This window comes from Balaenoptera borealis, assembly GCF_965194805.1.
Source record: "Balaenoptera borealis genome assembly, chromosome: 1".
NCBI classification, from domain to species: domain Eukaryota; kingdom Metazoa; phylum Chordata; class Mammalia; order Artiodactyla; family Balaenopteridae; genus Balaenoptera; species Balaenoptera borealis.
This window is the reverse complement of record NC_138860.1, coordinates 162,011,328-162,038,585: the sequence shown is the minus strand read 5'-3', so window position 1 is coordinate 162,038,585 and position 27,258 is coordinate 162,011,328. Positions and strand designations below refer to the sequence as shown.

At 43.1% G+C, this 27,258-nt stretch overlaps 1 protein-coding gene and 1 long non-coding RNA gene across 2 annotated transcripts; one reads left to right on the top strand and one right to left on the bottom strand.

The window, feature by feature from the left end:
* Positions 1-16,598: 16,598 nt before the first annotated feature.
* LOC309616248 lies at positions 16,599-25,148 on the bottom strand. The gene is made up of 2 exons (XR_014237389.1): positions 25,071-25,148; positions 16,599-23,912 (listed from the first exon to the last, which is right to left on the bottom strand). It is a non-coding gene; the product is annotated as an uncharacterized lncRNA (long non-coding RNA).
* Positions 24,893-25,651, top strand: LOC309616233 (polyadenylate-binding protein 4). Its single transcript, XM_082366561.1, has 3 exons — positions 24,893-25,021; positions 25,136-25,266; positions 25,529-25,651. The coding sequence occupies exons 1-3, from the start codon at positions 24,979-24,981 to the stop codon at positions 25,616-25,618; spliced, it is 264 nt and encodes an 87-aa protein (XP_082222687.1). The 5' UTR covers positions 24,893-24,978; the 3' UTR covers positions 25,619-25,651.
* The last annotated feature ends 1,607 nt before the right edge of the window (positions 25,652-27,258 follow it).

The following is a 27,258-nucleotide window of genomic DNA, read 5'->3' as shown; positions in this document are numbered from 1 at the left end:
TAGCCCCCGGTCGCCGCAACTAGAGAAAGCCCGTGCACGGCAACGAAGACTCAACACAGCCAAAAATAAATAGATAAATACATAAATACATTTATTTAGAAAAAAAAGTGATGGAAATAGTGGGGTAGGGATGGGTGGGAAGGTGAAAGGAATCTACTCCCTTGATCCAGGCGCTGACCTTCTCCTGTCTGCCATTGCCCATCTCTGGCACATCTCCTTCTCCCTGGCCCTGGAATGCTCAGCTACTGAGCCCAGGGCAGGCCCTGTCCTTTGGCCACACACACACACACACACACACACACACACACACACACACACACACACACACACACACACACACCCTAGCATGCCTGGCTGCCTCCTAAGACGTCTAAGAGCCTTTGGGAATACCGGAACAGATCAAGGCATGTAGGGGCCAGCCTGGCCATTAAAGGAGGTGAGCTGCCATGTGGCCCCATGGCCTCAGTCTCTACTTGTGGATATACCTGTCTCAAGTTGTGCTGATCAGATGCCATCTCTGGGAATTTGGAATTCTGAGTGGAGAGGCACAGAAATCTCAGTGTCAATGGACCAGAAGCCCATTGATGGTGGTGCTCTAGGAAGAAAGCCCTGTGATCTCTTGCTGAGGCGGGGGAGGGAGTGTCTCTAAGTCTGCCCTTGTGGCAATTTCTTGGCTGTTCAACCCTGTCTTGGAATCCATGATCTATCCTTGACCCTTCTAATGTTCATCCCCTGCTCGCCCCTCCTACCTTCTGCCTTTTTCCCTTTAAGTTAGCCAGAGCTAGTTCCTATGGCTTGCAGCCAAACCACACTCAACTAATGAAGGCCATGTAAGGTGAGAGACAGGAGGTGCAACGAGAAGGAGTGCCAGCAGAGGACACTCTGGGCTCACTTTGAAGGGACCTTTGAGTGGTCTCAAAGGTTCTGGAGGCCTTTGAAGGGAAGATGGGTGGCTCTTCCTTTATGTATTTATTCTAGCAAGGACAGGGAGGGTGCATGAGGAGATGGTGAAATGGAAGTTGGGGCCTCTGTTTCAATCACATCTACATCATTCACTTTACTCACTGTGTGACCTTGTGCAAGTCACCTAACCTCTCTGGTTTCCTCATTTGTAAAACTGAGATAAAACTAGAACCTACCTTACAAGGTTGTCGTGAGGATTAAACGCAACAATGCATCTTTTTAAAAAAAAATTTAAGTATAATTGATTTACAATATTGTATTAGTTTTAGTTATACAGCAAAGTGATTCAGTTATACATTATATATATATATTTCAGATTCTTTTCCATTATAGGTTATTACAAGATATTGTATATAGTTCCCTGTGCTATACAGTAAATCTTTATTGTTTATTTTATATATAGTGGTGTATATCTGTTAAGCCCATACTCCTAATTTATTTATCCCTCCCCCCACCCCCTTTCTCTTTTGGTAACCATAAGTTTGTTTTCTATGTCTGTGAGTGTGCAACAATGCATCTTAAGTGCTTAGGAAAAGGCCAGAGATAGAGCCAGAAAATAACAAGTGACAACAAAAGAGGGTGACTGGACAGTGGTCACTGACTTCAGATGCTTCTAGAGAACAGAGATGTTATGGGGGGGTGGGTGCTTGGTGCAGAGGAGGAGGATGGGAAGAGGTGGAAGATTCTGAGGTCAAAGTTTGGTGGAACAATCTGGAAAAGAAAATGGGGACACCTTCTCCTTTGAGGTGATGGGAAGGGCAATTAGGACAAACACTGGAAAAATTACAGGTAGGCATGTAAGTCAAGAGACTTCCTCCCCTCACACAGGCCTCCAGTCTTTGTGAAGCAGCCCATCTGCTCAATGAGGGGCTGGATGAGGAAGGTTCAGCTCCTCCACATTCACAACCCTGGGCCTCCTTTTTCATGTGAGTCCTATGTCATTCTTCTCTTAACTTGCATCATTTATTCATTCATTTAATACATATTTTTGGATTAAATGTACTAATACTAAGTACTGAGCTCTGGGTATACAAATGTGAACCAGACTGTATTAGCCAGGGTTCTTGAGTGAGACAGAACTAAAAGCATTTATCTATCTGTCTATCTATCTACCTACCTAGAGAGAGAGAGAGAGAAGGGAGAAGGAATGGCTCCCACCTTTATGCGGTTGAGAAATCCCAAGATCTGCAGCCAGCAAACTGGGGACCCACAAGAGCCTATAGTGTAAGTCCCAGTCCTAGTCTGAGCCTGAAGGCAGAAGCAGACCAATGTCCCAGCTCAGAGATAGTCAGGAGAGAGAGCAAATTCTCCCTCAGCTTTTTGTTCTATTCAAACCTTAGTGGATTGGATGAGGCCCACCACTATGGGGAGGGCAATCTGCTTTACTGAGTCCATTAAGTCAAATGCTAACCTCATTGAGAAACACCCTTGCAGACACACCCTATGGACCTGTCAAGTTGACACATGAAATTTACCATCATGAAGACCAACATGGCAATCCCTCTCACGGAGTTTACAGCCAAACAGACATAAAGTAACCAATAATTATGTAATTACACATTGTTGTCACAATATGCCATGAGGGAAATGACAGGATGCTTGACCCGAGTAAGGGGGTGCAGAATTCGGTGCCAGCCTGGAGGTGTGGGGAAGCGCCTCCACGAAGATGGCATCTAAAGGACTGGAAGTGGCCCGCTGCATGAGAGAAGAGGAAGCATGTGCCAGTCAGAGGGACTGCATGGGCAGAGACCTTGAGGTGAGGAAGAGTGGCTTCTCACATGAGCTCAGAGGAGACCTTTATGGCTGGAGAGAAGTGACTTTGCTGAGAGAGGACCATGGCCAGGAGTTTGGATTTTATCCCAAGTGCCATCAGACTGTTTTGTGGCTGGGGATGAGTAACACGAACAGCCTGAGTCACACTTTTAAGGATTACTTGGGCTTCTAGGTGTCGAGTGGGTTGGGGGCCTGAGAGCTGGAGTGGTTGAGGGGATGGAGGTCTGGACCGGAAGTGCTGGCACCCGATGGAGACGGGTGAGCAGATAAGAGCTGTCGGGAGAAGAGTCTGCAGACCCGCTCCCGCGACCTCCCACACCTAGAACATGGGAGGTGATCGGGAGCCTGGCCCATCATTCCAGATACTGGGGGCATCTGGGTGCTGGGTGCAGGGAAGGTGCCTGTGCATTAGGGTTCTGGGGGTGAGTGGTGAAGCCTGAGGGGAGCCAACCCATGGAGAGTGAAGTGCTAAGCTCATTCCCCTCTTCCTGGTAGACAACAGGTAGCTAGACTGAGCTTCAAGGTCACTTCTGGATCTGAGTTCCAGCCCCTGCTCTTGGGTGAGCATGTTGGAAGGGGAAGAGCCGGCTTCAGGAGGCCTCAGGACAGGTCTGAATGGAGTCCCAACTCTGCCCTACACTCCCTACTGGGGCTTCACTGATGCCTGGTGTCCTCCTCTCAGAAGCAGGATTAATCATGGTCCCAGGACCCTCCTACACTGCTGGTGGAAATCTAAATTGGTGTAGCCACTATGGAAAACGCTATGGAGGTTCCTCAAAAAACTAAAAATAAAGTTGCCATATGGTCCTGCAATCCCACTCCTGGGCATATACCCAGACAAAACTATAATTTGAAAAGATCTATGCACCCCTACATTCATAGAAGCACTGTTTACAATAGTCAAGACATGGAAACAACCTAAATGTCCATCAACAGATGAGTGGATAAAGAAGATGTGGTACACACACACACACACACACACACACACACACACAATGTAATACTACTCAGCCATAAAAAATAATGAAATAATGCCATTTGCACCAACATGGATGGACGTAGAGATTGTCATACTAAGTGAAGTAAGTCAGAAAGAGAAAGACAAATACCATATGATATCACCTATATGTGGAATCTAAAATATGACACAAGTGAACTTATGTATGAAGCAGAACCAGACTCACAAACATAGAGAACAGACTTGTGGTTGCCAAGGGGAGAGGAGGGATGGATTGGGAGTTTGGGATTAGCAGGTGCAAACTATTAAATATTGGATGGATAAACAACAAGATCCTACTGTATAGCACAGGGAACTATATTCAATATCCTGTGATAAACCATAATGGAAAAGAATATGAAAAAGAATGTGTATATATATATATATATATATATATATATATATATATATATATATATATATATATAACTGAATCACTTTGCTGCACAGTAGAAATTAACACAGCATTGTAAATCAACTATACTTCAATAAAATAAAATTAAAAAAAATTCCAGGCTCATAAGATTTGTTGTCAGGGGGACTTCCCTGGTGGCACAGTGGTTGGGAGTCCACCTGCCAATGCCGGGGACACGGGTTCGAGCCCTGATCCGGGAAGATCCCACATGCCATGGAGCAACTAAGCGCGTGCGCCACAACTACTGAGCCTGTGCTCTAGAGCCCGCGAGCCACAACTACTGAGGCCGCGTGCCACAACCACTGAAGCCTCTGCACCTAGAGCCCGTGCTCCGCAACAAAAGAAGCCACTGTAATGAGAAGCCCGCGTGCCACAACGAAGAGTAGCCCCCGCTCACCGCAACTAGAGAAAGCCCGTGCACAGCAATGAAGACCCAACACAGCCAAATATATAAATATAATTAATTAATTAATTAATAAAGAAAAAAAGAAAAAAAAAGATTTGTTGTCAGGATTAAGTGAGGTGATACATGAAAGAATACAGCATGGTATCAGGCACGTAGCAGGAGCTCCACAGATGGAGGTTGCTTCCCAGTGCCTAAAGAAAGTTCTAGTTTCTGGTTGAGACTAGGGGATGATCAGCCTGGGGCTGTGTGATCTGGGTTGGGTTTGCAGCCTCAGTCACCCTCTCTTATTTGCAAACAGAGCCTGGATACTTTGGGCCATCCAACCCTCCCAAATGGGGGTAAAGAATCGCCAGATCTGCAAGGCAGAGAGGTAGCCTAGGGCCAGAGAAGGGCAGGGCTCGAAGTGACCTGGAGAAAGTCTTACTGTCTCAAAATTGGAAACTCAGGGGTGACTCCTGGGAATCTGCATTTGTGTACCATAAAATTTGAGAGTTGCTGACTTGTCCATCTTATTTATTTTCAGTTCAGGGAAACTGGAGGCCAAAGGAGGAGAAATAAAAGCAGGGTAGTTGGTGCCCTTGGGTGAGGAGCATTGGATGGGAAAGAAAGGGCCCCAGAATAAACCAGCTGTGCATGGGGTGAGGACACAGGGTTTGCCTGCATCCAGGAAGTGTTTTTCCCATTAAAAAGAACAAATGAAATGCTTCTACAATTTGAATTCTGAAAGGAGAATTTGCAGGTTGGAAGACCTCCAACTAAATCACCAGTTCACCCTGCCATCCGCCCCCCAAGATGGCAAACACTAACAGGACTGCGGGACAGGTATGCACTGTGAAGCCTGTGACAGTGGATGAAATATTGAAATACTAAGATACCAGTTGGCAAATGGTAAGCAGCAACTGAAATAAATAGTACAATTAATTATTTATAAATATGTTATAATATAAGCTCATCCGTTCATTGGATACCATCATGACCATTGATAAACGGGCCTCTTATATAGCCACTCTTGAGAAACACTGATGGCATTCTGCTGCTTCACTCACATCCCTGCCCACAGCACACGCCGCATCGCTCATTCTTTAGGAAGAACTCTGCTCTGTGCTTTAGAGGAATCATCAGTTTATCTTTATCCTCAAATTACTCACTTGTTAGTGATTCTAAATAGTTTACCCTTTACTTTGGTTTTATTGTGGGTGTGTTCTAACACTGGTATAAGTAGTAAGTCATCAGGGTTTTGTTTTCTTAAAAGATCCAGAACCAACTAGTGTGTCACTTGTACCATTCAAAATGGCAATTATGTTCAGTTCAAATCCAGAGTTGATATTGATCATGGTTGGATCATACAAATGGAAACACGATGACTAATATAGGAAAAGGAATTTATTAAGGAATTAGAATTTATGCAATTGTTGGGATTCGTTCAGGGCAGAGTGGGGGAAAGTGTATCTCTGTTCCTCAGTGTCTGGGGCCTAGGTTGGGAAATTTTGACAGCCGAGGGCTAAAGTCATCTGGAGACATCTTCACACACATGTTGGGTACTTGATGCCGGTGTTGATGGGGATCTCAGCCGGGGCTGTTGGAGGTGGACATGTGACTGAGAACTGGAAGTGATATGCCTCGCTTCCTCATACAGACCTCCCAGGCATGATCCTTTCTCTTCTCCATCTATCAGATGAATGGAGAGGATTTCAAAGACCTAGAAGAAGGCAGAACCCTAAGGTGGGAGAAGTCTGGGTCTCTGAGTGACTGTATAGAGCAAAGCCCTCACCATCCTACATCGGATGGTGACGTGAATGAGAAATATCTTTCTATTAAGTTCAGCCATTTACATTTGGAGATGTTTGTTCCTGCAGCTAACGTTACTCACCCTAACTAATAACCATCTCCGATCATTTATTGAAGTTCTGAATGACTGGAGATGTTCAGCTGGTGAGATCTGGTGTTGGCAACATCCATGGTGGTTTTTCTCACCATCACAACTGTTACATAAGCCCTGTTTATAGTCACAGGTTGGTCTTGTAGCTTGTATTACTTAAAATATGTTTGATGGCATTTTAATGATCACATATGCCTTTTTTGACTAATGGTCACAGCTCATGAGGTCATTATATTGGCATTTTGTTAGGAAAAAAGAGGAATTCCATTGTCTTTCTATCACCAAGTTCACAAACCACTCATGTCTGGATCCATCTCTTCTGCCCCCATGAAAATGGAAAGTGTTCATCTCCTATCTAAAGGCAGTCCAGGGTACAAAAGCCCTCCACTCTACCAAATCCAATAACAATTTTATATTCTTGTCCCTCTTAATCCCTTCAACAACTTTCAATGTGGTCAAACAAACTCCACCTTGAAAAACTTTCCTCATCGCCTTCTGTAACACACCTTTCCTGTAACTCACTGGCCTCACCTTGGCCCCGTTTGCGGGCTCTTCAGTTAAGTATCTAATAGGAATCTCAAATCACACACATCCATTTTAGAACTCTTGATTAATCCTGCCACTTCCATGCCTCCCACAGACATCCCCATATAAATACATGGCACCACTATTTATCTGGTGGCTCAGGCCAGCCACCTAGGAATCATTCTCTTCACTTCCCTCTAATACCTCCAAACTCTAATCAGTCAACAAATCCTATCAAGTCTACCTTCAACTAATATATATTAGAATCAATCGATTTCTCTCCATCTCTGCTTTTACTACTCTAGTTCCAACAAGCATCATCTTTTACATGGATGATGGCAATAGCCTTGGAATTGGTTTGCTTTCCTATACTCTTGTTCCTATATTGTCTATTCTCCACACAGAAATGAGAGTGATCTTTTAAAAGCCAAAATTGTGCTTTCACTTCCCCTAACATACCAAGTTCTTTCCTGCCTCAGGCCTTTGCACTTGTGGGTGTCTTTTCCTGGAACATCCTTCACCTGCTTGTTGAACAGCTGACTATTTCTAATCCTTCAGGTCCAGATCTAAATGTCACATCCTCAGAGAGCATTTATCTCCCTGTAGAAATTAGGTTCTCCTTCTCTACTATTCTCTATCACAACACCCTGTTTACTTTTTAATAGGACTTGTAATTATATTTTTGTTTACTTGTTTATATTGTTAAGTTGTCAATCTTCATGAGACCATAATCTCCATGAGGGCAGGTGCCGTGGACTGAATTTTATCCCCACAAACTTGATAAGTTGAAATCCTAACACCCAATATGACTGTATTTGGAGACAGGGTCTTTAGAAAGTAATTAAGATTAAATAAAGTCATAAGGGTGGGACTCTAATCCTTTGATAGGTCTGGTGACCTTAGAAAAGGAAGAGAGAGGGAATTCCCTGGCGACCCAGAGGTTAGGATTCCACACTTTCACTGCTGAGGGCCCAGGTTCAATCCCTGGTCGGGGAACTAAGATCCCGCAAGTTGCATGGCCAAAAAAAAAAAAAAAGAAAAGAAAAGGAAGAGAGGGATCTCTCTCTGTCTTCCCCCTCTGCCACAAAATGTACCCACAGAAGAAAGTCCACGCAAGAACACAGAAGAAGAGAGCACAGAGAAGGTGGCTGTCCAAAAGCCAGGAAGGGAGCTTTCCCCAGGAACTGAACTGGACTTCCACCCTCCGGAACTGTGATAAATAAATTTCTGCTGCTTACGCCATCCAGTCTGTGCTATTTTGTCATGGCAGCCCGAGCTGACTAAAACAGCAGGCTTACAGAGTAGGCTTGCTTCCACTTTTTCATCCCCTACACTTAGCATAGTAACTGCTACGTGTAGGCAGGTAAAAATTATTTGCTGAATAAATGAATGGGTTGCACACAAGCTTCTCCTTACTTGCACCACTGCTTCAGCTGTCTCTACCACCCCCAGGCCAACCCTCAGATACCCCACCTGGGCTGCTTTGAGGGAAAGACACAGCTAAATGTCACACTCATGTCACAGGTATTTGAAGAGCAGCTCTTCCTTTCCCCTGCCCCACCCACCGATGCTGTCTGAGAGATTCCAGATGGATGACCACACTCCTTCCCTCAGGTTAAGACAGCTCTATCCAGAGCCAAGCTTAATTAATCAAGATTGGCACATGAGATGAAACCTGTTTGCCTTCCCTGGACTAACAGAAACCAGCTCTGCTGAGAAAACCAGGCCTGTCTGCTTGGTCCTCACTCAGGACTGGGTTAATAGAACACTGGGTTTGGGGTTTTCCAGGCTTGTTCCTATTTTCTGTGAAGAGCCGTGGCCTGCAGTGCAATGACCTGTGAACAGCGGGGAGGAGGCCTGGTGTTACCCACCCCGCCTCGGGCATGGAGGTTGGTGCTTCTGTTGGGAGCCCCCGTGTGGGGAGCTGGGGGCGCTGCAGCAGCCTCCCTAGGACACAGGCCACGCTTGAGGTGCTGAGTGGAGAACTCAGGCCCTGGCCCTGGGCAGAGCTCCGCGGCCTCCCTGTGTGGTCATGGGTGAGGCCGGCTCAAAGCTGCCAGAGTTACATCTCCAGCCCAGACCGCTGAAGTCCAGATCCGGTAACCCAAGAGCCAAATGTCTCAGAGGTATCTCTCTACTTCTCACCACCTGCACTGCCACCCCCCTTTCCCCCTGACCCCTCCACGTCCTCACCAAGTGTCCATCCCTGCAGTGACCTCTCTGCCTCCGGCCTTGCCCCACAGTCCATTCTCCTCACAACAACCAGGAGAAGCTTTGAACACACAAGTCAGATGATGTCACCCTTTTGCTCAGAACCCTCCAGTGACTTCCCAGCCCACGTAAAGGCCAAAGCCCTCCTGTTGGCTACAAGGCCCTACACCATGGGCTCTTCCCTCCCACTCCTCACCTCTGGCCCCATTTCATAGGACTCACCCCGCTGTTCACTCTCTTCTGCTACCCTGGCCTGTATTCGTCAGAGTACTTCAGAGAAACAGAACCAATAGGATGCATATTATAACTATGGTGAGAGAGATTGATTTTAAGGAATTGGCTCACACTGTTGTAGGTTCAGGCCAAGTCTGTAATCTACAGGGCAGGCCAGCAGGCTGGAAATTCAGGCAAGAGCTGATGTTGTAGTCTTGAGTCTGAGGGCTGAAAACTCAAGCAGAATTTCTGTGTAGTCTGGGGGCAGAATCCCCTCTTCTTCAGGGGCAACTCAATTTTTGCTCTTAAGGGCTTCAGCTGGTTGAATGAGGTCCCCCCACATTATAGAGGGTCATCTGCTCTACTCAAAGTTGACTGATTTAAGTGTACATCACATCCCCAAAAATGCCTTCATAGCAACAACTAGACTGGTGTTTGACCAAAGAACTGAGCACCATGACCTAGCCAGTTGACACATAAAATGAACATCACGGGACTTCCCTGGTGGCACAGTGGTTAAGACTCCATGTTCCCAATGCAGGAGGCCTGGGTTCGATCCCTGGTCAGGGAACTAGATCCCACATGCACGCCGCAACTAAGAGTCCACAACTAAGGAGCCTGTCTGCCGCAACTAAGACCCGGTGCAACCAAATAAATAAATAAATATTAAAAAAAAAAAAAGAACATCACACGGCCTCTTTGTCATTTCTTGAAGACAGGGTCATCCTTTCTCAGGGCCTTTGCCCTTACTATTTTCACTACCCAAATGATCTGCTCCCAGATATCCACATGGCTCCTAGACAACCCCATAGCTCATTCCCTCCCTTCCTTTGGATTTTGCTCAGTGTCACTTCTGGAAGCCTTCTTTGACAGCCCCATCTGAAGTTACAAGCCCTCCTCCGGCCCTAGCTCTCGCAGGCCTTCTCTGCTGGCCTTCCTTATGTGGTGGTCTCAGGTGAGGCACGTCTCTAAGGTGCAATTTTCTACTGTTACAGTCCAGTCATAAACAATTTTGTCATAGACTAGAAGCTCCTTCGTAAACAGACCTTATTTAACATGTACACTGGCCAGAGTGTCCGCTGTTATCTCTCTGCTTCAAACTCTCCTTTCTGTACTCTCCCTTGTGAGGCTGGAGCTGGGACTCTGACACCCACATTTCTGCTTTGTGAACTGGCTTCCTGTTAGGCTCTGTCATGAGGGGATGCTACAGGGTGTTTTAAGGGCACTTGGGATTTGATTAATCTGTGTGACACACAGATATGGAATTGACCATCATGAAGGAAGAAGTTTGCTCAGTTCCCTAGAAATAGGAGGCATGGCACACCACTCAGGGTCACACGGCGAAGCACCAGGGTGGGTCAGGGGGCAAAAGGGGTGAGGAAAAAACATGGGCAAGAGTTTGTATTGTGGTTTTCACTGGAAGGAACAGGCAAGGCAGGGTAAGCAGGCTTAGGGTTGGCTAGTTTGAATAATTTCAGTGGTCTCTGGGGTATAGGGACTGTCCTTAGTTGTCTGGTACCCGGCCTTGGGGTGATTAGGGTGGATGGATAGTGGCCCAGAGTGTGAGAGCTCAACAGAGGAGATGGTTGGGATCATGGGCTCTGGATCAGTTGGTTTGCATATGAAAAGAACGCTCTAAGGCAAGTTGTTTGCCATCTCTAAAGGGGATGTTAGCTAGCCTTGGAAGAAGCAATCCCTCCAAGGTCAGTAAGGCCCCAGGATGCCCAAGCATCAAATAACAGGAAATTAAAAGGCATGATTAATACACAGGGAGAGAGAACATGCAAGGACGGTGGTAGCAGAAGAAACTTGCTTCTGGTTTCCTATGGGCTCTCTGATGGCTTACACTTTCTGAGTATCACCCCAGGGATGCTTCTAATCCCTGGTAACAGCAGTTCTTTCCTGTAGCAGCAGCTGCATCCAGTCACAATCTCCATCACTTGCAGAGACAGCTCCATGGTGCTCTTCTCCAAGATACCAGCATGAGCTGGCCAGTGCCCTGTCCCCAAGAGGTCTGGGTCTCAGCCCCGTGGGGGGGGGGGACCCTCTTCCAGGTTCAGAGACACCAACATCATCTAAGCAGTGACTCATCCTTAGGGGTCTGAGTTTCAGCTCTGCAGTGCCCCTCTTCTACGCTCAAGTGTTTTGATTATTCACACTTCTTCTCTTAGTTCCTTCAGCCCTGGGGGTGGTAGCTGCTTCCTCCAATTGCTATGTCTATGATAAATTGGTGTCTTTTTTATTGCTCTTTTACTTACCTCATTAACCACTCTATACCTAGTTTGCAATGATTTATAATCAGTTCTCTCTGTTCAAATAACTGGTGGGGTTCTGTCTCCCCATTGGACCCTAGCTGATTGAGAAACTGGTACCAGAAGAGGAATTTTTTGACAATGCTTTGGTTGTGTTCTTGGAGTTGAACTCAGTGCTGACCTCCTTGACGATGGGGAATACTAGCAATCCACGGTATGCAGTGACTTCATGATGGATCAAATTTTCACCCGTGGTTGGTTGTGATGAAGTGCCGATTGAAAGGGCCGTTTGACAGAGTGGCTGTTTCACTTGGTCTTAGGGCAGTAATTACAAGGACTATGGTGTGGGATGAATCCTTCTGAATGCCCTAGAGTGCATATAGAGAGGAAATGACAAGCTCAAATGAATAATCAGTTGGGATTAAGGCTGAAGTTGAGGAGTAATTAACATGTTTTAGAAATGGATGGTGTGACTCACTCAAAGATGATTTGATGATTATACAATGATTATTGCAACTTTGCATCTCCTCATTCAGGGTAGAGAATTAGATGTCTTCGTTTGAATGAAGGACAGTTGTAACTTGTTAGAAAGAAAAATAGAGTGTTTTTAATTTTCTTATGGAAGTTCAAATATGTGAAGAAGGTACGTAGGGATGCTGAATAGCCAAAGGGACGGATTGTGCCATTAAATAATCTGTTTTCTATTAGCTCCAACCCACCCTTCTATACTCTACATTGTGATGCTGGGGCAGGGACCAGAGTAACCATATTTCTGCTTTGCCAAAAGCAGGTTCCTCTTAGGCATTATGAATAGGTGGTACGCGAGGGGGCTACAAGATTGGAGGAGGAAGAAGGAACTGGTTTCTTCCCTTGGGCTTCCTGAACTTGTGATCATCCTCCAGCAATGCTTCTTCACCCTGGCCGCAACACTTCCTTCCTGGGGAGGATGCTGAATCTAGTTTGCAGTATTTCCAGCACTTGCATACCAACCTTATTGTGCTTCACCCAGAAAATCCAGCAACAGCTGAACAGTCCCCCCTCCTCAGAAATCTGAGTTTCAGCTCAGCAGGGCCACTCCGATAAGCTTGAGTTTTAATAATTTAAATACCTTCCATTTGTTCTCCCAGCCTAAAGGGCAGTAGATGCTTCCTTGATTGCTGCCTCCAAGATACCTTACTGTTCTTTTCTTGAATTGTCAGTTAACCAGTTAATAACTTTATACCTAGGTAACAATTCTTTATATTAAAATCTCTGCTCAAATAACCAGTGTAATTTCTATCTCTTGATCAGACTCTTCCTGATACACACACACGTTTCAAAGTGTCTTTCGATACTCTGGTTTCTCTTCAAAATGCATAAATTTTTCGCTTTTTACAAAGTGTCTTTCGAATGGAAAATAGCGCCTGACACCGTAGGCACTCAAAAAAATATTTGTTGAACTAACAGCAATAGCACTTAATGAGTTCTTACCACCTCAGGCTTTGTTCGAAGTGCCCTACATGTATCATTTCATCATCAAAATAATCTCATGAGATAGGAACTCTAATTCCTAATAAAAAAATAAATACTGATATGTGTTAAACTGACTGTAAACTGACTGTTAAACTGACTGTACTGCTGGGTAAGGCAGGGAAACTTGATCTAGTACAGAAGTTAGACCATGTAAGATTGGGTCTTCAGATGAAACGTTAGCAAACAACTCAGGATGATTAGCTAAAGCATAGAGGGTTTACTCTCAGGCAGGTAATCTACAAGGAAGAACAGGGCCCATGAAGACTGACTCCCAGTCCAAAGACAAGGATGGGCTTCTAAGAGCAAAAGGCACTGTACAATATAAGGAGAGGTGACTGGCTGGTTAAATAAATCTTTAGTTTGTCGGCACAGGACTGCTTGGCTTGTAATGAAGCAGAGCCCCAATTCCATTTGTGGCTTTTAAGAACTTTATTGACCCAGTAGGTCCAGTAGGTTGAGTCCAAGTAGTACATCTGAGACACAGATCACAAACATAACAAGTTCATCATCAGGCTGGCTTTTGTTGTTGTTGTTTTGTTTTCTGCTGATTCTGATCAGTTCTCCAAGAGGGGTGCACTTTGGTTCCTTCTTTTGGGACCCTGATTGATTGTTTTCTTGCATTTTATTAGCAATACAGGCTCAGAGTCACGCAGTATACCGCATATGCTCAAGACTCAGCAAAAATTTCCTTTATCACCTCATTTTTACTGATAAGGAGCCTGAGCCACAGAGCAAGTAAGTAACTTTCCCTTGGTCACACAGCTGGCAAGCAATAGAGCCAGAGGTTGGTAGGTTTGCCAGGTGACTTTTACTCTTCATGGGACTCAATTTCCTGATGCCATTCTGTCCTGCAGGTACTCACTGAGGCCCAGCCTTCCTAGTCAAGCAGACTGACTTTAGAATTGTTAAGAGTTGGTACATTTAACCAGTGTGGTATACTGTTTCTATTGGGAAGAGAGAGAGGTGAGGGGGGGTGGGAAGGAGGAAAGGAGAGAGAAAGAGAGAGAGAGAATGAAAGAGAGAATGAGAATACAGTGTGGTTAAGAGTATGGATTTTAGTGGTAAATAGATTGAGGTTAAAATCCCAGATCTGCTTTATGCTGCTTACAACTGCTGTGAAATAAGCAAATTACCTAGTTTTTCTAAGGCTCAGTTTCCTCATCTGTAAAGTGAGGGAAATAATACATACCAAAAGGGGCACTCAGTTTAATCTATTTTTAGGTAATGGTTTTTAATAACAGCCCTACCAATTTATGATCTATGACTGCCCTCTAGAGGTAAAATTAAAACTTTGTCTCCATAACCATGCTAAATACAATCCCTGAAAGCCTTTTTCTTCCCAAATTGTCCAACCAAAAAGCAGTAGTTTCTGCAAATCAAATTGCCTAATAACAACTGGTCTTTAGCGACTCCAATATTTTTGAACTGCAGTATCAGACTTTCTTGAAGAGAAACAGGAAGGCTTGGCCCAGTTGGGTAATGCAGGGCAGAATGGCACCAAAGAATTAATTGCCATGAAAAATAAGTTACCCGCCACCACCAATAACACACACACACACACACACACACACACACACACACACACACACACACACGGCATGAAACCCAGCTGGCTTCACAAACAAGTTTTCCGCACTTTAAAGAAACAAATTATCCCTATCTTATGCGAACTATTTCAAATACACTGCTTCCCAAACCCCTGCCAAAAAAAACCCCACAAAAAAACCAGGAAATCTGACCAGTTTATTACGGTAAAATGGTTCACTATCCTCATCTTAAACTTTTTGGGGTTTGGAAGTTTAGAAAGATGATGCAGTGTGTAACTTGTGTATAAACACCCTCAGCACAGATGGGACCAGTCCCCTACGATTAAATATGTTAATATTTCTGCCATAAAACATACTAAGTGGGACAAGTAAAAACTAAATAGTCTCACAGATGAAGTTTAGTGGCCAGGTGAGTTTGCTGAAAATGTACCCCCTCCCCCCAAAGAAAACCTGTTGCTAGTTTTCAGAACTTTTTGAATTTTGGAATTGCAGATAAGAATTGTAGACTTATATAACTGATGCCAAACCAATCTGGGATGCTAGTATGAGAAAAGAAAATTTAGCCCAAACTCATGAATATATTTGCAAAAATCCTAAAATAAAATGCTAGCAAATAGATCTGGCAACTTATAAAAAATCATATATCACGACCACTGGAATGGAAGGTGCAGTGTCACCACTGTGATTATGGGTTCAAGTTGGTGATCAGACCCATGAGACACAAATAGATTTTTTAAAAATATTTATTTATTTATTTGGCCGCACTGGGTCTTAGTTGTGGCACATGGGACCCTCGTTGCCGCGTGCGGGATCTTCACTGCAGCATGCAGAATTTTTAGTTGCGGCATGCGGGATCTAATTCCCTGACCAGGGATGGAACCCGGGCCCCCTGCATTGGGAGCATGGAGTCTTAACCACTGGACCACCAGGGAAGTCCCACAAATAGATTTTAATCTAGAACACAAAGCAGGAGATATGGCAGACGCCATTTTCATCTTCCTGGGAGGCCCAGCAGCTACCCAAGTACACAGATTCTTTTGTCACTTACCCACAGGTCATGTACAGGAGAACCAAGGTATGTGAGGGTCACCTTGACTTATAGAAGCTGCAGCCTCTATTTCCCACCAATAATTTACACCATTTTGGATGTGTAAGCCCATTGACAACCCCCCAAAACTTAAGCACACAACAAAGGAGGCGTACACTATAACCCCCTTTTATCTTAACTCTACTGTTTCTAAGGAAACATTATTGTGGAAGACCAAGTTCAGTGTCAGGCACGTTTGCATCAGCCCAGGTCTGATATTAATTTTCATTTTACTCACAGAAAGATAATTTAACATTAGGAAATCTATCACTGTGATTTGCTAATTAACTGATAAAGGAGAAAATCAGATGATTCTTTCAAAAATTCAAAAATACCACTCAACAAAATGAAACAGAGATTCCTTATAAAAATGCTTAGCAAATTGAGAATAGAAGGGAACTTTTAAAAGGTATCTACCCCAAACCTAAACTTTATACTTAAGATGAAAGTTTGGAAGCATTTCCATTGAGTCAGGAACAAAGGAAGATTGCTCACTGTCACCTTACTAATCACCACTATCCCGACTTCCTAGCCAATGTAATAAGTGAAATAAATACGAGGGATAAGAATTAGGAGGAGACAACACTGTTTCTATTTTCAGGTTATATTACTGTCAATTTAGGAAATCTACAGAAAAACTATTTGAACTAATAAAAGAGTTTGGCAGGGCTACTAGATATAAGATCAACATACAAAAATCAACAGATTACCATACTGATTGTAATAGGAATAAGAAACTAGAAGATGTGATAGGCAAAAAGATACCATTCACAATGTCAGTAAAAACGATCATGTATCTAGGGATATATCTTTTAAAAAAAAAACATGCTAGACATTTACAGAGGAAAATACAAAGTATTTCCGAGTTATAAAACGAATATTTTAAAAATGGAGAGATATAACATGTTTATGCATGGGAATACTATCATAAAGATGTCACTTCTCCCTTAAAATAAATCTACAAATTCAATTCATTCCAGTAAAAATGTATGAGGATTTTTCATGTAACTTGATAGGTGGATTCTAAAATTCATATGAGGGCTTCCCTGGTGGCGCAGTGGTTAAGAATCTGCCTGCCAATGCAGGGGACACGGGTTTGAGCCCTGGTCCAGGAAGATTCCGCATGCTGCAAAGCAACTAAGCCCCTGCGCCGCAACTACTGAGCCTGTGCTCTAAAGTCCGCAACCCACAACTACTGAGCCCGTGTGCCACAACTACTGAAGCCCATGCACCTAGAGCCCGTGTGCTCTAGGTGTGTTGTCCGCAACAAGAGAAGCCACCGCAATGAGAAGCCCACGCACCGCAATGAAGAGTAGCCCCCCTCGCCGCAACTAGAGAAAGCCCGTGCGCGCAATGAAGACCCAACATAGCCAAAAATAAACATAAAAATAAATTAATTAAATAATTTAAAAAATAAAATTCATACGAAAGAGTAAACACCCAAGAATATACAAGGTAATTCTGAAAAAAGAACAAGATACAAGATATAAAAATTTATCATTAAACTATATATATTAAATAGGATAGAATTAATTCAGGATCATTCTAAAGCGGTAGGGAGCCCAGATACAGACCAAAAACACTGGAGACGATATACGACAGAAAGGGCACAATCCATCCTACAGGATGATAGAGTGGGGGCATTGGACCATGTTAATAAATAACATAAGAACTATAGTATGGGAAAAATCAGCTTTCCATCTGGAAAATCTCTATAGATCAACAGGAAGAAAACAACCTAACAGGGGGGAAAAAAAACCTAATGATATGTTCTAGCAAATCTCAATAGGAAAACACCATGGCCATCCTCAACATTATTAATATTCAGATAAATACAAATCAAAGCCACACAGAGATACCACTTCACACCAACTAAGTTGGCTATAATAAAAAAGACATACAATAACAAGTGTTGGCAAGGACGTGAGAAACTGGACCCCTCATACATTAATGGTGGGAATGTAGAATGGTGCAATTGCTTTGGAAACAGTAAAAATGTCCTTTATTGTCTCACTTTTACAGATGAGGAATCTGAGCCACAGAACAGTGAAACAATCTGCCCTTGGTCACACAGTCTGGTTGTGATACAACCAGACTTAGAGACAGTTCCTCAAAAAGCTGAATGCAGAGTTACCATAAGACCCAGCAATTCTATTCCTAGGTATATGCCCCAAAGAATTGAAAACATACGTCCACACAAAACGTGTACAAGAATGTTCATAAAAGTATTATTCATAACAGCCCACAGTCCATCAACTGATGAGTGGATAAATAAAATGTGGTATATTCATATAGCAGATTATTATGCAGCAGTAAAAGGAAATGAAGTACAGACACATGCTACAACATGGAGGACCCTTGAAAGAATTATGCATGTGAAAGAAGCCAATCACAAAAGACTACATATTATGCGATTCCACTTATATGAAATATGCAGCATAGGCAAATCCACAGAGTCAGAAGGTCAATTAGTGGTTGCCAGGGGCTGGGGGGCAGGGGTAACAGGAAGTGACTGATATGGGGCATCTTAGGGGGAGGGATGAAAATGTTCTAGAATTAGTGATGATGATTGCACACCTTTGTGAATGTACCAGAAAACACTGATTGAGCACTTTAAAGTGGTGAATTTTATGGTACATGAATTATGTCTCAGTAAAGAACATGTTAAGCACCTTTCAAGCAAAACGAAACAAAAACAAAAAACAGAATTGACCAAACTAACTACAGATGTCTGTCAGAAAATCCTGCCCAAGCATCTGGTTTGCCACCTCTGCCCAAGCCCTCCTCCTCCCCTGCTGGCCCTCTGCAGGCTCCTATCTTTTCTCCTCCTCCTCTGCTCGCCCATTAAATGCTGGCATTCCAGGGCTCCATCCTGCACCCTCTCCTCTCCCTCTGCTCACGCTCACCTGTCCACTTCCATGACGTCAGCTCCACAGACTCCCGAATTTCGGTCTCCATCTCCAACCAGCATCCATCCCTACTCCTGCACACCTGTTCCTTTACCACAGGAAATAGCACTGCCAGCCACCTAGTCATCAAGGCAAAAGCTGGGGAGTCGTCCTAGTGACCTCCCAGCCCCTTCTGTCCCACCTCCTGGCTCATTCGTCTCCACCTCTGCAGCCTCTGGCTTACTTCAGGTTGCATTGTCTCTTGCCTGCAAACAGGCAAGAGGCAGAGAGCAGAACTGTATACACATCATTCCCTCACCTCCATCTCACCAGTTCATTCACCACTCTGCAACCTGAGTGATTTTCTAAAAGACAAATCTAACCCTGTTACCTCCCAGTTTAGAACATAGCCTTTTCTTGACCAATAACAGCTAACAATAATTGAGATTCACTTGTTGCCATTTGCTAAGCATTTTGTATGAATTATTTAATGCTGCAAAGACCTTATGAGGTAGAAATGATTATTATTACTCCTCCATTATGGATAAGAAAACCAAAGCTGATTTTTCTGTACCTGTTGAATGCGATTAATGTTAAAACAACTTTATTGAGGTGTAATTTACATATCATGAAATATGCCCATTGTAAGTATATAGTTTGAGGATTTTTAGTAAATTTACAGTTTGACAACTCTGTAAGTCACAATCCAGTTTTAGCACATTTCCATCATCCCCAAAAGTTCACTTGTGCCCATTTTCAGTCAGTCCCTTCTTCCACCCCACGGCCCAGGCAAACAGCTGATCCACTTTGTGTCTATAAATTTGCTTTTTATGGACATTTTATAAAAATGAATTCATACAATATGTAGCCTTTTGTGATTGTGTCTGCATTGTGTTTTTGAAGTTCACCTATGTTGTAGCATGTAAGTTTTATCCTTTTATATAGCTGAATAGCATTCCATTGTATGGCTATACTATAGTTTGTTTATCCATTCCCCAGTTGATATTCAATAGATTCCACTTTTTAGCTATTTATGAACAATGGTGCTACGAACACTTCATGTACAAATCTTTGTGTAGACATATGTTTTTACTTCTCTTGGATAGATACCTAGGAGGGGAATTGCTGGGTCATAAATAAAGTTTAAATTTTAGTAGTTGCCAAACTCTTCAAAGTGGTTGTACCATTTTTACATTCCCATCAGAAATGTATGAGGACTCCAATTTCTTCACACCCTCACCAACATTTGTTATTATCTTTTTCTATAGCCATTCTAGTGACTGTGTGGTGGTATCTTATTTTTGTTTCAATTTGTGTATCTCAAATGATTAATGATCTTGGCCATCTTTTCATGTGCTTGTTAGCTCTTTGTACCTTCATATCTTCTTTGGTGAAATGTCTACTCAAATTTTTGCCTATTTTTAAATTGGATAATATATTTTCTTATTATTGAGTTGTAGGAGTACATTTTATATTCTGGATATATATCCTTTATCAATCATTGAGAGTGAGGTATTGAAATGCCAAAACTATAATTGTTTATTTCTCTTTTCAATTCTATCAGTTTTTGCTTCATGTATTTTGGGACTTTGTTGTTAGGTATGTATAGATGTATAGTTGTTACATCTCCCTGATGTCTTGACTCTTTTATCATTATAAATATTCCTCTCATTGCCAGTAACATTTCTTATCTTAAAGCCTATTTTGTCATATTAACACAGCCACTTCAGCTCTTTTAGAGTTACAGTTTGCATGGTCTCTTTCCATCCCTTTACTTTCTACCTGCCTGTGTCTTTGAATCTGATTTGTGTCTCTAATAGATAGCATATAATTGAATCTTGCTTTTTTAAAAAAAATCCAATCTGACAATCTCTACTTTTTGATTGAATTGTTTAGTCTATTCACTTTTAGTGTAATTATTCATGTGGCTGGCTTTATGCCTGTCATTTTGCTATTTATTTTCTATATTTATCCTGTTTTCTTTTGTTTCTCTTCCCTCTTTGACTGCCTACTTTTGTGCTAAAATATTTTTTAGAGTACCATTTAAATTTATTTGTTGATTTTTTAAAAACGGTATTTTATTGAGTCATCCAAATTCACTCAAGAACTTCAGCCATTTTACTCACTCAAACTATATTCGTATGTAGAGTGGTTGCTCTGGGGACTGCAGTATTCATCCTGACTTACTATAATCTTCTTTAGGTTAATATTAGCTTAAAAATGGTTAAATATAGCAACTTTGCTCCAATATAGCTTAATTTCATACCCCCTCCTTTGTGTTATTATTGTTACATATATTACATCTATACATGTTATAAACCCAACATACAGTGTTATAATTAGTGGTTCATAAAATCTTATATTTTTTAAAGAAATTAACAGGAGAAAAGAGAATATGTATTTGTACAATTTTTTTTTAATTAATTGATTTATTTATTTTTGGCTGCATTGGGTCTTTCAGCATCTTGATTATGTTATTCAAATGCCTTCTGCCTCTATTGTTTCTGTCGAGAAATAAGGCTTGTCAGAACTGTACTTAAGAGTTCTTTTTTTATTTTTTGGCCGCACTGCTTGCAGGGTCTTAATTCCCTGACCAGGGATCGAACCTACCTCCTCAGCAGTGAAAGCACCAAGTCCTAACCACTGGACCGCCAGGGAATTCCCTTTTTTTACTTTTTTTTTTTTTTTTTGGCCTAGAACTCTACTTGTGAGTTCTGATGTGCTGTTTTTCTCTTGCTGCTTTCAAAATTTCCTGTGTTTTAGGCTTTCAACAGTTTGATGATAATGTGTCCAAATGTGGATTTCTTTATGTTTATCCTACTTGGAGTTCTTTGGATCTGTAAATGAATGTTTTTCCTTAAAATTAGGAAATTTTTGGCCATTATTTCTTCAAATATTTTTTCTTTCCCTCTCTCTCTCTTTTTTTCTTTCTGAATTGCTGGGTCATATAGTAATTTTATGTTTAACTTTTTGAAGAAGCACAAAACTGTTTCTAGAGTGGCTGTACCATTTTACATTCCACCAAGAATGTATGAGGTTTCCAGTTTCTCCACATATTTGCTGACACTTGTTTTCACTTTTATTTTCAATCATAGCCATCCTAGTGGGTATGAAGTGGTACCTCACTGTGGTTTGGTTTGTATTTCCCTAATGACTGATGACATAATGACATTGATTTTTTTTTAGCTTTATTGAGATATAACTGACCTATAACATTGTGTAAGTCCTAGGTCTACAACGTCTTGATTTAGTACACTTACATATTGCAAAATTATTACCACCATAGTTAACTAACACCTCCATCATGTCACATAATTACCATTTCTTTTCTGTTGTGAAAACATTTAAGATCTACTCTTGGGACTTCCCTGGTGGTCCAGTGGTAAAGAATCTGCCTTACAACGCAGCAGACGCGGATTCGATCCCTGGTCAGGGAACTAAGATCCCACATGCCGCGGGGCAACTAAGCCCGCGTGGCACAACTACTGAGCTCGTGCGCCTCAACTAGAGAGAGAAAACCCGCACGCCACAACTAGAGAGAAGCCCGCGCGCCACAACAAAGAGCCTGGCACCGCAATGAGAGATCCCACGTGCCTCAATGAAGATGCTGCGACTAAGACCCGACACAGCCAAAAAGAAATTAAATAAATAATAAATAAATCTTTTTAAAAATCTACTCTCAGTAATCTTCAAGTATATAATACAGTATTATTAACAATGAATCCTCAGAACTTATTCATCTTATAACTGGAAGTTTGTACCTTTTGAACAATATCTCCCCATTTCCTCCACCCCCTCAACCCCTGAAAACCACCAATCTACATTCTGTTTCTATGAGTTCAGCTTTTTTAGATTCCACATGTAAGTGATATAATGACATTGATCTTGTCATGAACTTTTGATCATTTGTATCTCTTCTTTGGAGAGAAGTCCTTTGCCCATTTGTTAATAGGGTTGTTTGCCTTTTTGTTGTTGGGTTTTAAGAGTGCTTTTCACATTCTGGACAGGAGACTCATCACCTATGTCATTTGCAAGCATTTTCTCCCATTCTGTGGGTTATCATTTCACTCTCCTGATGTTGTCCTTTGATGCACAATAATTTTTAATTTTGATGAAGTCTAATTTACCTATTTTTCTTCTGTTTCTTATACTTTTGGTGTCTTATCTAAGAAACTATTGCCAAATCCAAGGGACAATTTTTTTTGGACATTATCAATTGTTTATTTTTTATTGAAGTATAGTTGATTTACAATGTTGTATTAGTTTCCAGTATATAGCAAAGTGATTCGTATATATATATATTTTGTTCTTTTCCATTATAGGTTATTACCAGATACTGAATATACAGTATAATATTCCCTGTGCAATACAGTAGGAGACTTTGCTGTTTATTTTATATGTAGTAGTTTGTATCTGCTAATCCCAAACTCCTAATTTATCCCCCCCACTTTCCCCTTTGGTAACCATAAGTTTGTTTTCTATATCTGTGAATCTGTTTGTTTCATAAATAAGATCATTTGTACCATATTTTAGGTTCCACATACAAGTGATATCATATGGTATTTGTCTTTCTCTGTTTGACTTACCTCACTTAGTATGATAATCTCTAGGTCCATCAATGTTGCTGCAGATGGCATTATTTCATTATTTTTTATAGCTGAGTAGTATTCCATTGTATATATACTTGTATATATCTATATACTGCATCTTCTTTATCCATACATCTGTCGATGGACATTTAGGTTATTTCCATGTCTTGGCTATTGTAAATAGTGCTGCTATGAGCATTGAATCCAGTGTTATGAGATGATATTGAAAGGAAGGAAAAGTGGCCACAAGTTCTAGGTTCTGGCATACCTGGACATCTGTCCCTCCTGCTGCCACTGAAGAAAAGAGTCCATGGCTAGCAGAGAGAATGTTTTAACTTTTAGTCCTTCAAACAGTCTCCATGGTGTAAACACTGACTCAAAGGAAGACTCCTGGAGAGCGTGGTTGCCAAGAGTGGTGGGATCTAAGTTGGCTTGTTCTTTTCCTTAGGGGTTCCCACTGCACCTGAGCCACCACTCATGCCCGTGCTCCTCCTTGGGCTTTTGCTCCATGGAAATGCACCCCAGTGTCAGCAGCCCACATCCCATGCTTCATTCATCAGATATTAAAACTCCACTAAATGCCAAGGAATTGTGAGTGGGATGGTGTCACAGTGGTAAACAAACTGACATGGACTCTGCTCTCAAAATGCTCTTTCTGTAGTAGGAGAAAGGGGATTTTAAAAAGTAGACACACACACAAAAAATTAAATACAACTTGTGCTAAATGTGAGCACAGTGTCTAACTGCTCCCTTCAGAAATGCAGGAGAGAAACAGATGTGGCCCACTGTCTCAATCACTTCACCTACCTAACGCTCTCTAAATATGGGAGTTCCAAAATGTAATGCCCTATTGAAAAGATACGAATCCTTTCTTTTTTTTACACCTTTCCTTTGGATTTATTCTTCTTCACAAGTGAAGCGATTACTATTAGAATTCTTTTAATTGGGTTCAAACATTGCAATGCATGAATCCTTTCTATAGCCTGCAAGGCCCTGCTTCTATGCCCCAGATCATCACTGACCCCACAGAAGCATCTAGACATTGATGTCTAGAAACATCTCATGTTTCTATAGAGCATTTTATGAGAGAGGGCGTATGGTATATAATAATTATAACTGGTCTGAAATGCATGCCCTTGGGCCCAGTCCTTTCTGGGAGTCCCTCCAAAGGAAATAACGGGGTCTTTAGAAAAAAGCTGTACTGCTAAAGATAGTTACTGTAACTTTGTATGTTCAATAAACAAATTCAATACTCAGTTTTTATTTTGCTAATGTGAGCAAATGACTTGACCTCATTGGGCATCATGGGTAAAATTGGGTGATAATCTCTACCTGAAAAAGTTTATGAGGACTAAATATCTGAGGAAATAGCCGCCTAGCACTAGGCCTGACACAGAGCAGGTGTGTTCTCTATGGGTTCATTTCACCTCCTCTTTCTGACTGTATTGCATTGTATTACATACCTGAATATGTACACAGGAATCTATATAGTTTTTATATTCCCACCACTCCCCTCTCAGTGGACTGAATTTGCCCAGGGGCCTCTCATCCTCCTCTCCTGGCATGCTGAATAGTAGCATTCAGGTGTTGAATGGTTGGACTGTCCTAACCTCGACCACTGTCTAGTGTCCTTTCCCTGGTGCTAGCCCGCCGTCTCTCCTGGTTCCCAGGCACCCCAGCCTGCGGTCCACGTGCAGGGGCAGGAGCCGCTGACCGCCTCCATGCTGGCCGCAGCACCGCCCCAGGAACAGAAACAGATGCTGGGTGAGTGACCCACGTGCTTGCAGAAGAGGGGGCCAGAGCTGCTACTGACCTGGACACCAGCGTCCGTTCTTTACTGGGATGCCACTGGGTTTTTCACGGAATACCTTCCCACAGGTGAACGTTTGTTCCCGCTCATCCAGACGATGCACTCAAACCTGGCTGGGAAGATTACGGGGATGCTGCTGGAGATTGACAACTCGGAGCTGCTGCACATGCTGGAGTCCCCAGAGTCTCTCCGCTCCAAGGTGAGCAGGTTCCCAGACCCCCGCGGCTTCCGCTCACTCGGCTCAGGGGGACAAGGGGTGGCCTTGGACACCCAGGGGAGGCAGAGAGAAGGGTCTGCTGCCCCGTGACCTCCTCGTGCCTCGCCTGTGACCTGAGGGCTGCTGGCGCGTGGGTATCTGGGAAGGCGGTCAGCACCAGGAGAGGCCACCGCTGGGCCCGGGCGCCAGGGAGGGGCGGAGGGGCTCTCCTCAGATGTCACTGACCACCTGGAGTTTCTCACAGGTGGATGAAGCTGTGGCGGTCCTACAGGCTCATCATGCCAAGAAAGAAGCTGCCCAGAAGGTGGGCGCTGTTGCTGCTGCTACCTCTTAGACAAGGACAAACCGTATGCTTGGCTATTTCATTTCCTGCGATGGTTCTGATTTACGATCATCATCCTAAAAAGGCAGAAGGAGGAGGGCACGGAGAGAGCCCTGCTTCTGTTCCTGCTTATCCTGCCCACTTATCCTGTTACCTTTGTGCCTTATCTGTCATCTGAAGTTAGAGAAAGGAGGGGATAAGCTGTGAATTATAAAGGGCAAACAACAGTTTCCACTGTGGTTTTCTTCTGACACCAACCAATTCTACAGTTCTCTGACAACAGCGGGGACCCACCATTTCAATTCAATTCTGATACCACGGACCCCACAGGTTAAGGGATCAGTCCCACAAGACTGCCCCTACTTCAGACACCAGCCACAAATGGGGTCCCTATGCTACCCACACTTATGCTCAGCCAACTACAAATTTGGGTTCCCATGAACCCCCCCCCCTCAGGTTTGAAAATTTGCAAGAATAACTCACAGAACTCAGGAAAGAGGTATACTTATGATTATAGATTATTATAAAGGACACAACTCAGGAAGAGCCAAATGGAAGAGAAGAATAGGGCAAGGTGTCAGAGGAAGGAGATGCGGAGCTTCTTTGCCCTCTCCAGGCACACCACCCTCCCAGCACAGCCATGTGTTCACCAACCCAGAAGCTCCCCAAACAAACCGCATTTAGAATTTTTACATGTGGTTTCACTATCTAGGCATGATTGATTAAATCACTGGCCGTTGGTGATTGAACACAATTTCCATCCCTTTTCCCCTCCCTGAAGGTCAGGGGTTGGAGCTGAAAGTTCCAACCCTCTAATCATGTGGTTGGTTCCTCTGCTGACCAGCCCCCATCTGGAAGCTATCTAGAGGTCTGTGATGGATAATTTTATGTATCTACTAGACTATGTCATAAGGTGCCCAGATATTTGGCTAAACATTGTTTCTGAGTGTGTCTGGGAGGGTGTTTCGAGATGAGATTAGCAGTTGAATAAGTGGACCCAGTAATGCTATTGCCCTCTGTAAGGTGGGTGGGCCTCATCCAGTCCACGGAGGGCCTGAATAGAACAAAAGGTGGAGGAGAGGAGAATTAGCCCTTTCATCTGCCTATATGACTGAGCTGGGACATCTCAATTCATCTTTTCCTGCCCTTGAACTGGGATTTATACAATTGGCTCCCCTGGTTCTCATAATAAATCTCTCCATATGTATCTATATGATGTATACATATTTCTCCTATTGGTTCTATTTCTCTGAAGATCCCTAACTAATACAGGACCCCACTATGCGTCACCTCCTTAGGGTAAATTCAGGTATGGTCAAAAGGGTTCATTATGAATTTAAGAAGGCCCTCCTACGGCTTCCCTGGTGGTGCAGTCAGTGGTTGAGAATCTGTCTGCCAAGGCAGGGGACATGGGTTCGAGCCCTGGTCCGGGAAGATCCCACATGCTGTGGAGCAACTAAGCCCGTGCGCCACAGCTACTGAGCCTGTGCTCCAGAGCCTGCGAGCCACAACTACTGAACCTGCGTGCCACAACTACTGAAGCCCGCATGCCTAGAGCCCATGCTCCACAACAAGAGAAGCCACCGCAATGAGAAGCCTGCGCACCGCAACAAAGAGTAGCCCTCGCTCACCACAACTAGAGAAAGCCCGTG

Bases quoted from the DNA above. Each gene is read 5' to 3' on its own strand.
- LOC309616233 (XM_082366561.1), top strand. From the start codon at position 24,979: ATGCTGGCCGCAGCACCGCCCCAGGAACAGAAACAGATGCTGG. The intron at 25,022-25,135 runs GTGAGTGACCCA...ACCTTCCCACAG, and splicing joins GGAACAGAAACAGATGCTGG to GTGAACGTTTGTTCCCGCTC. The intron at 25,267-25,528 runs GTGAGCAGGTTC...AGTTTCTCACAG, and splicing joins CAGAGTCTCTCCGCTCCAAG to GTGGATGAAGCTGTGGCGGT.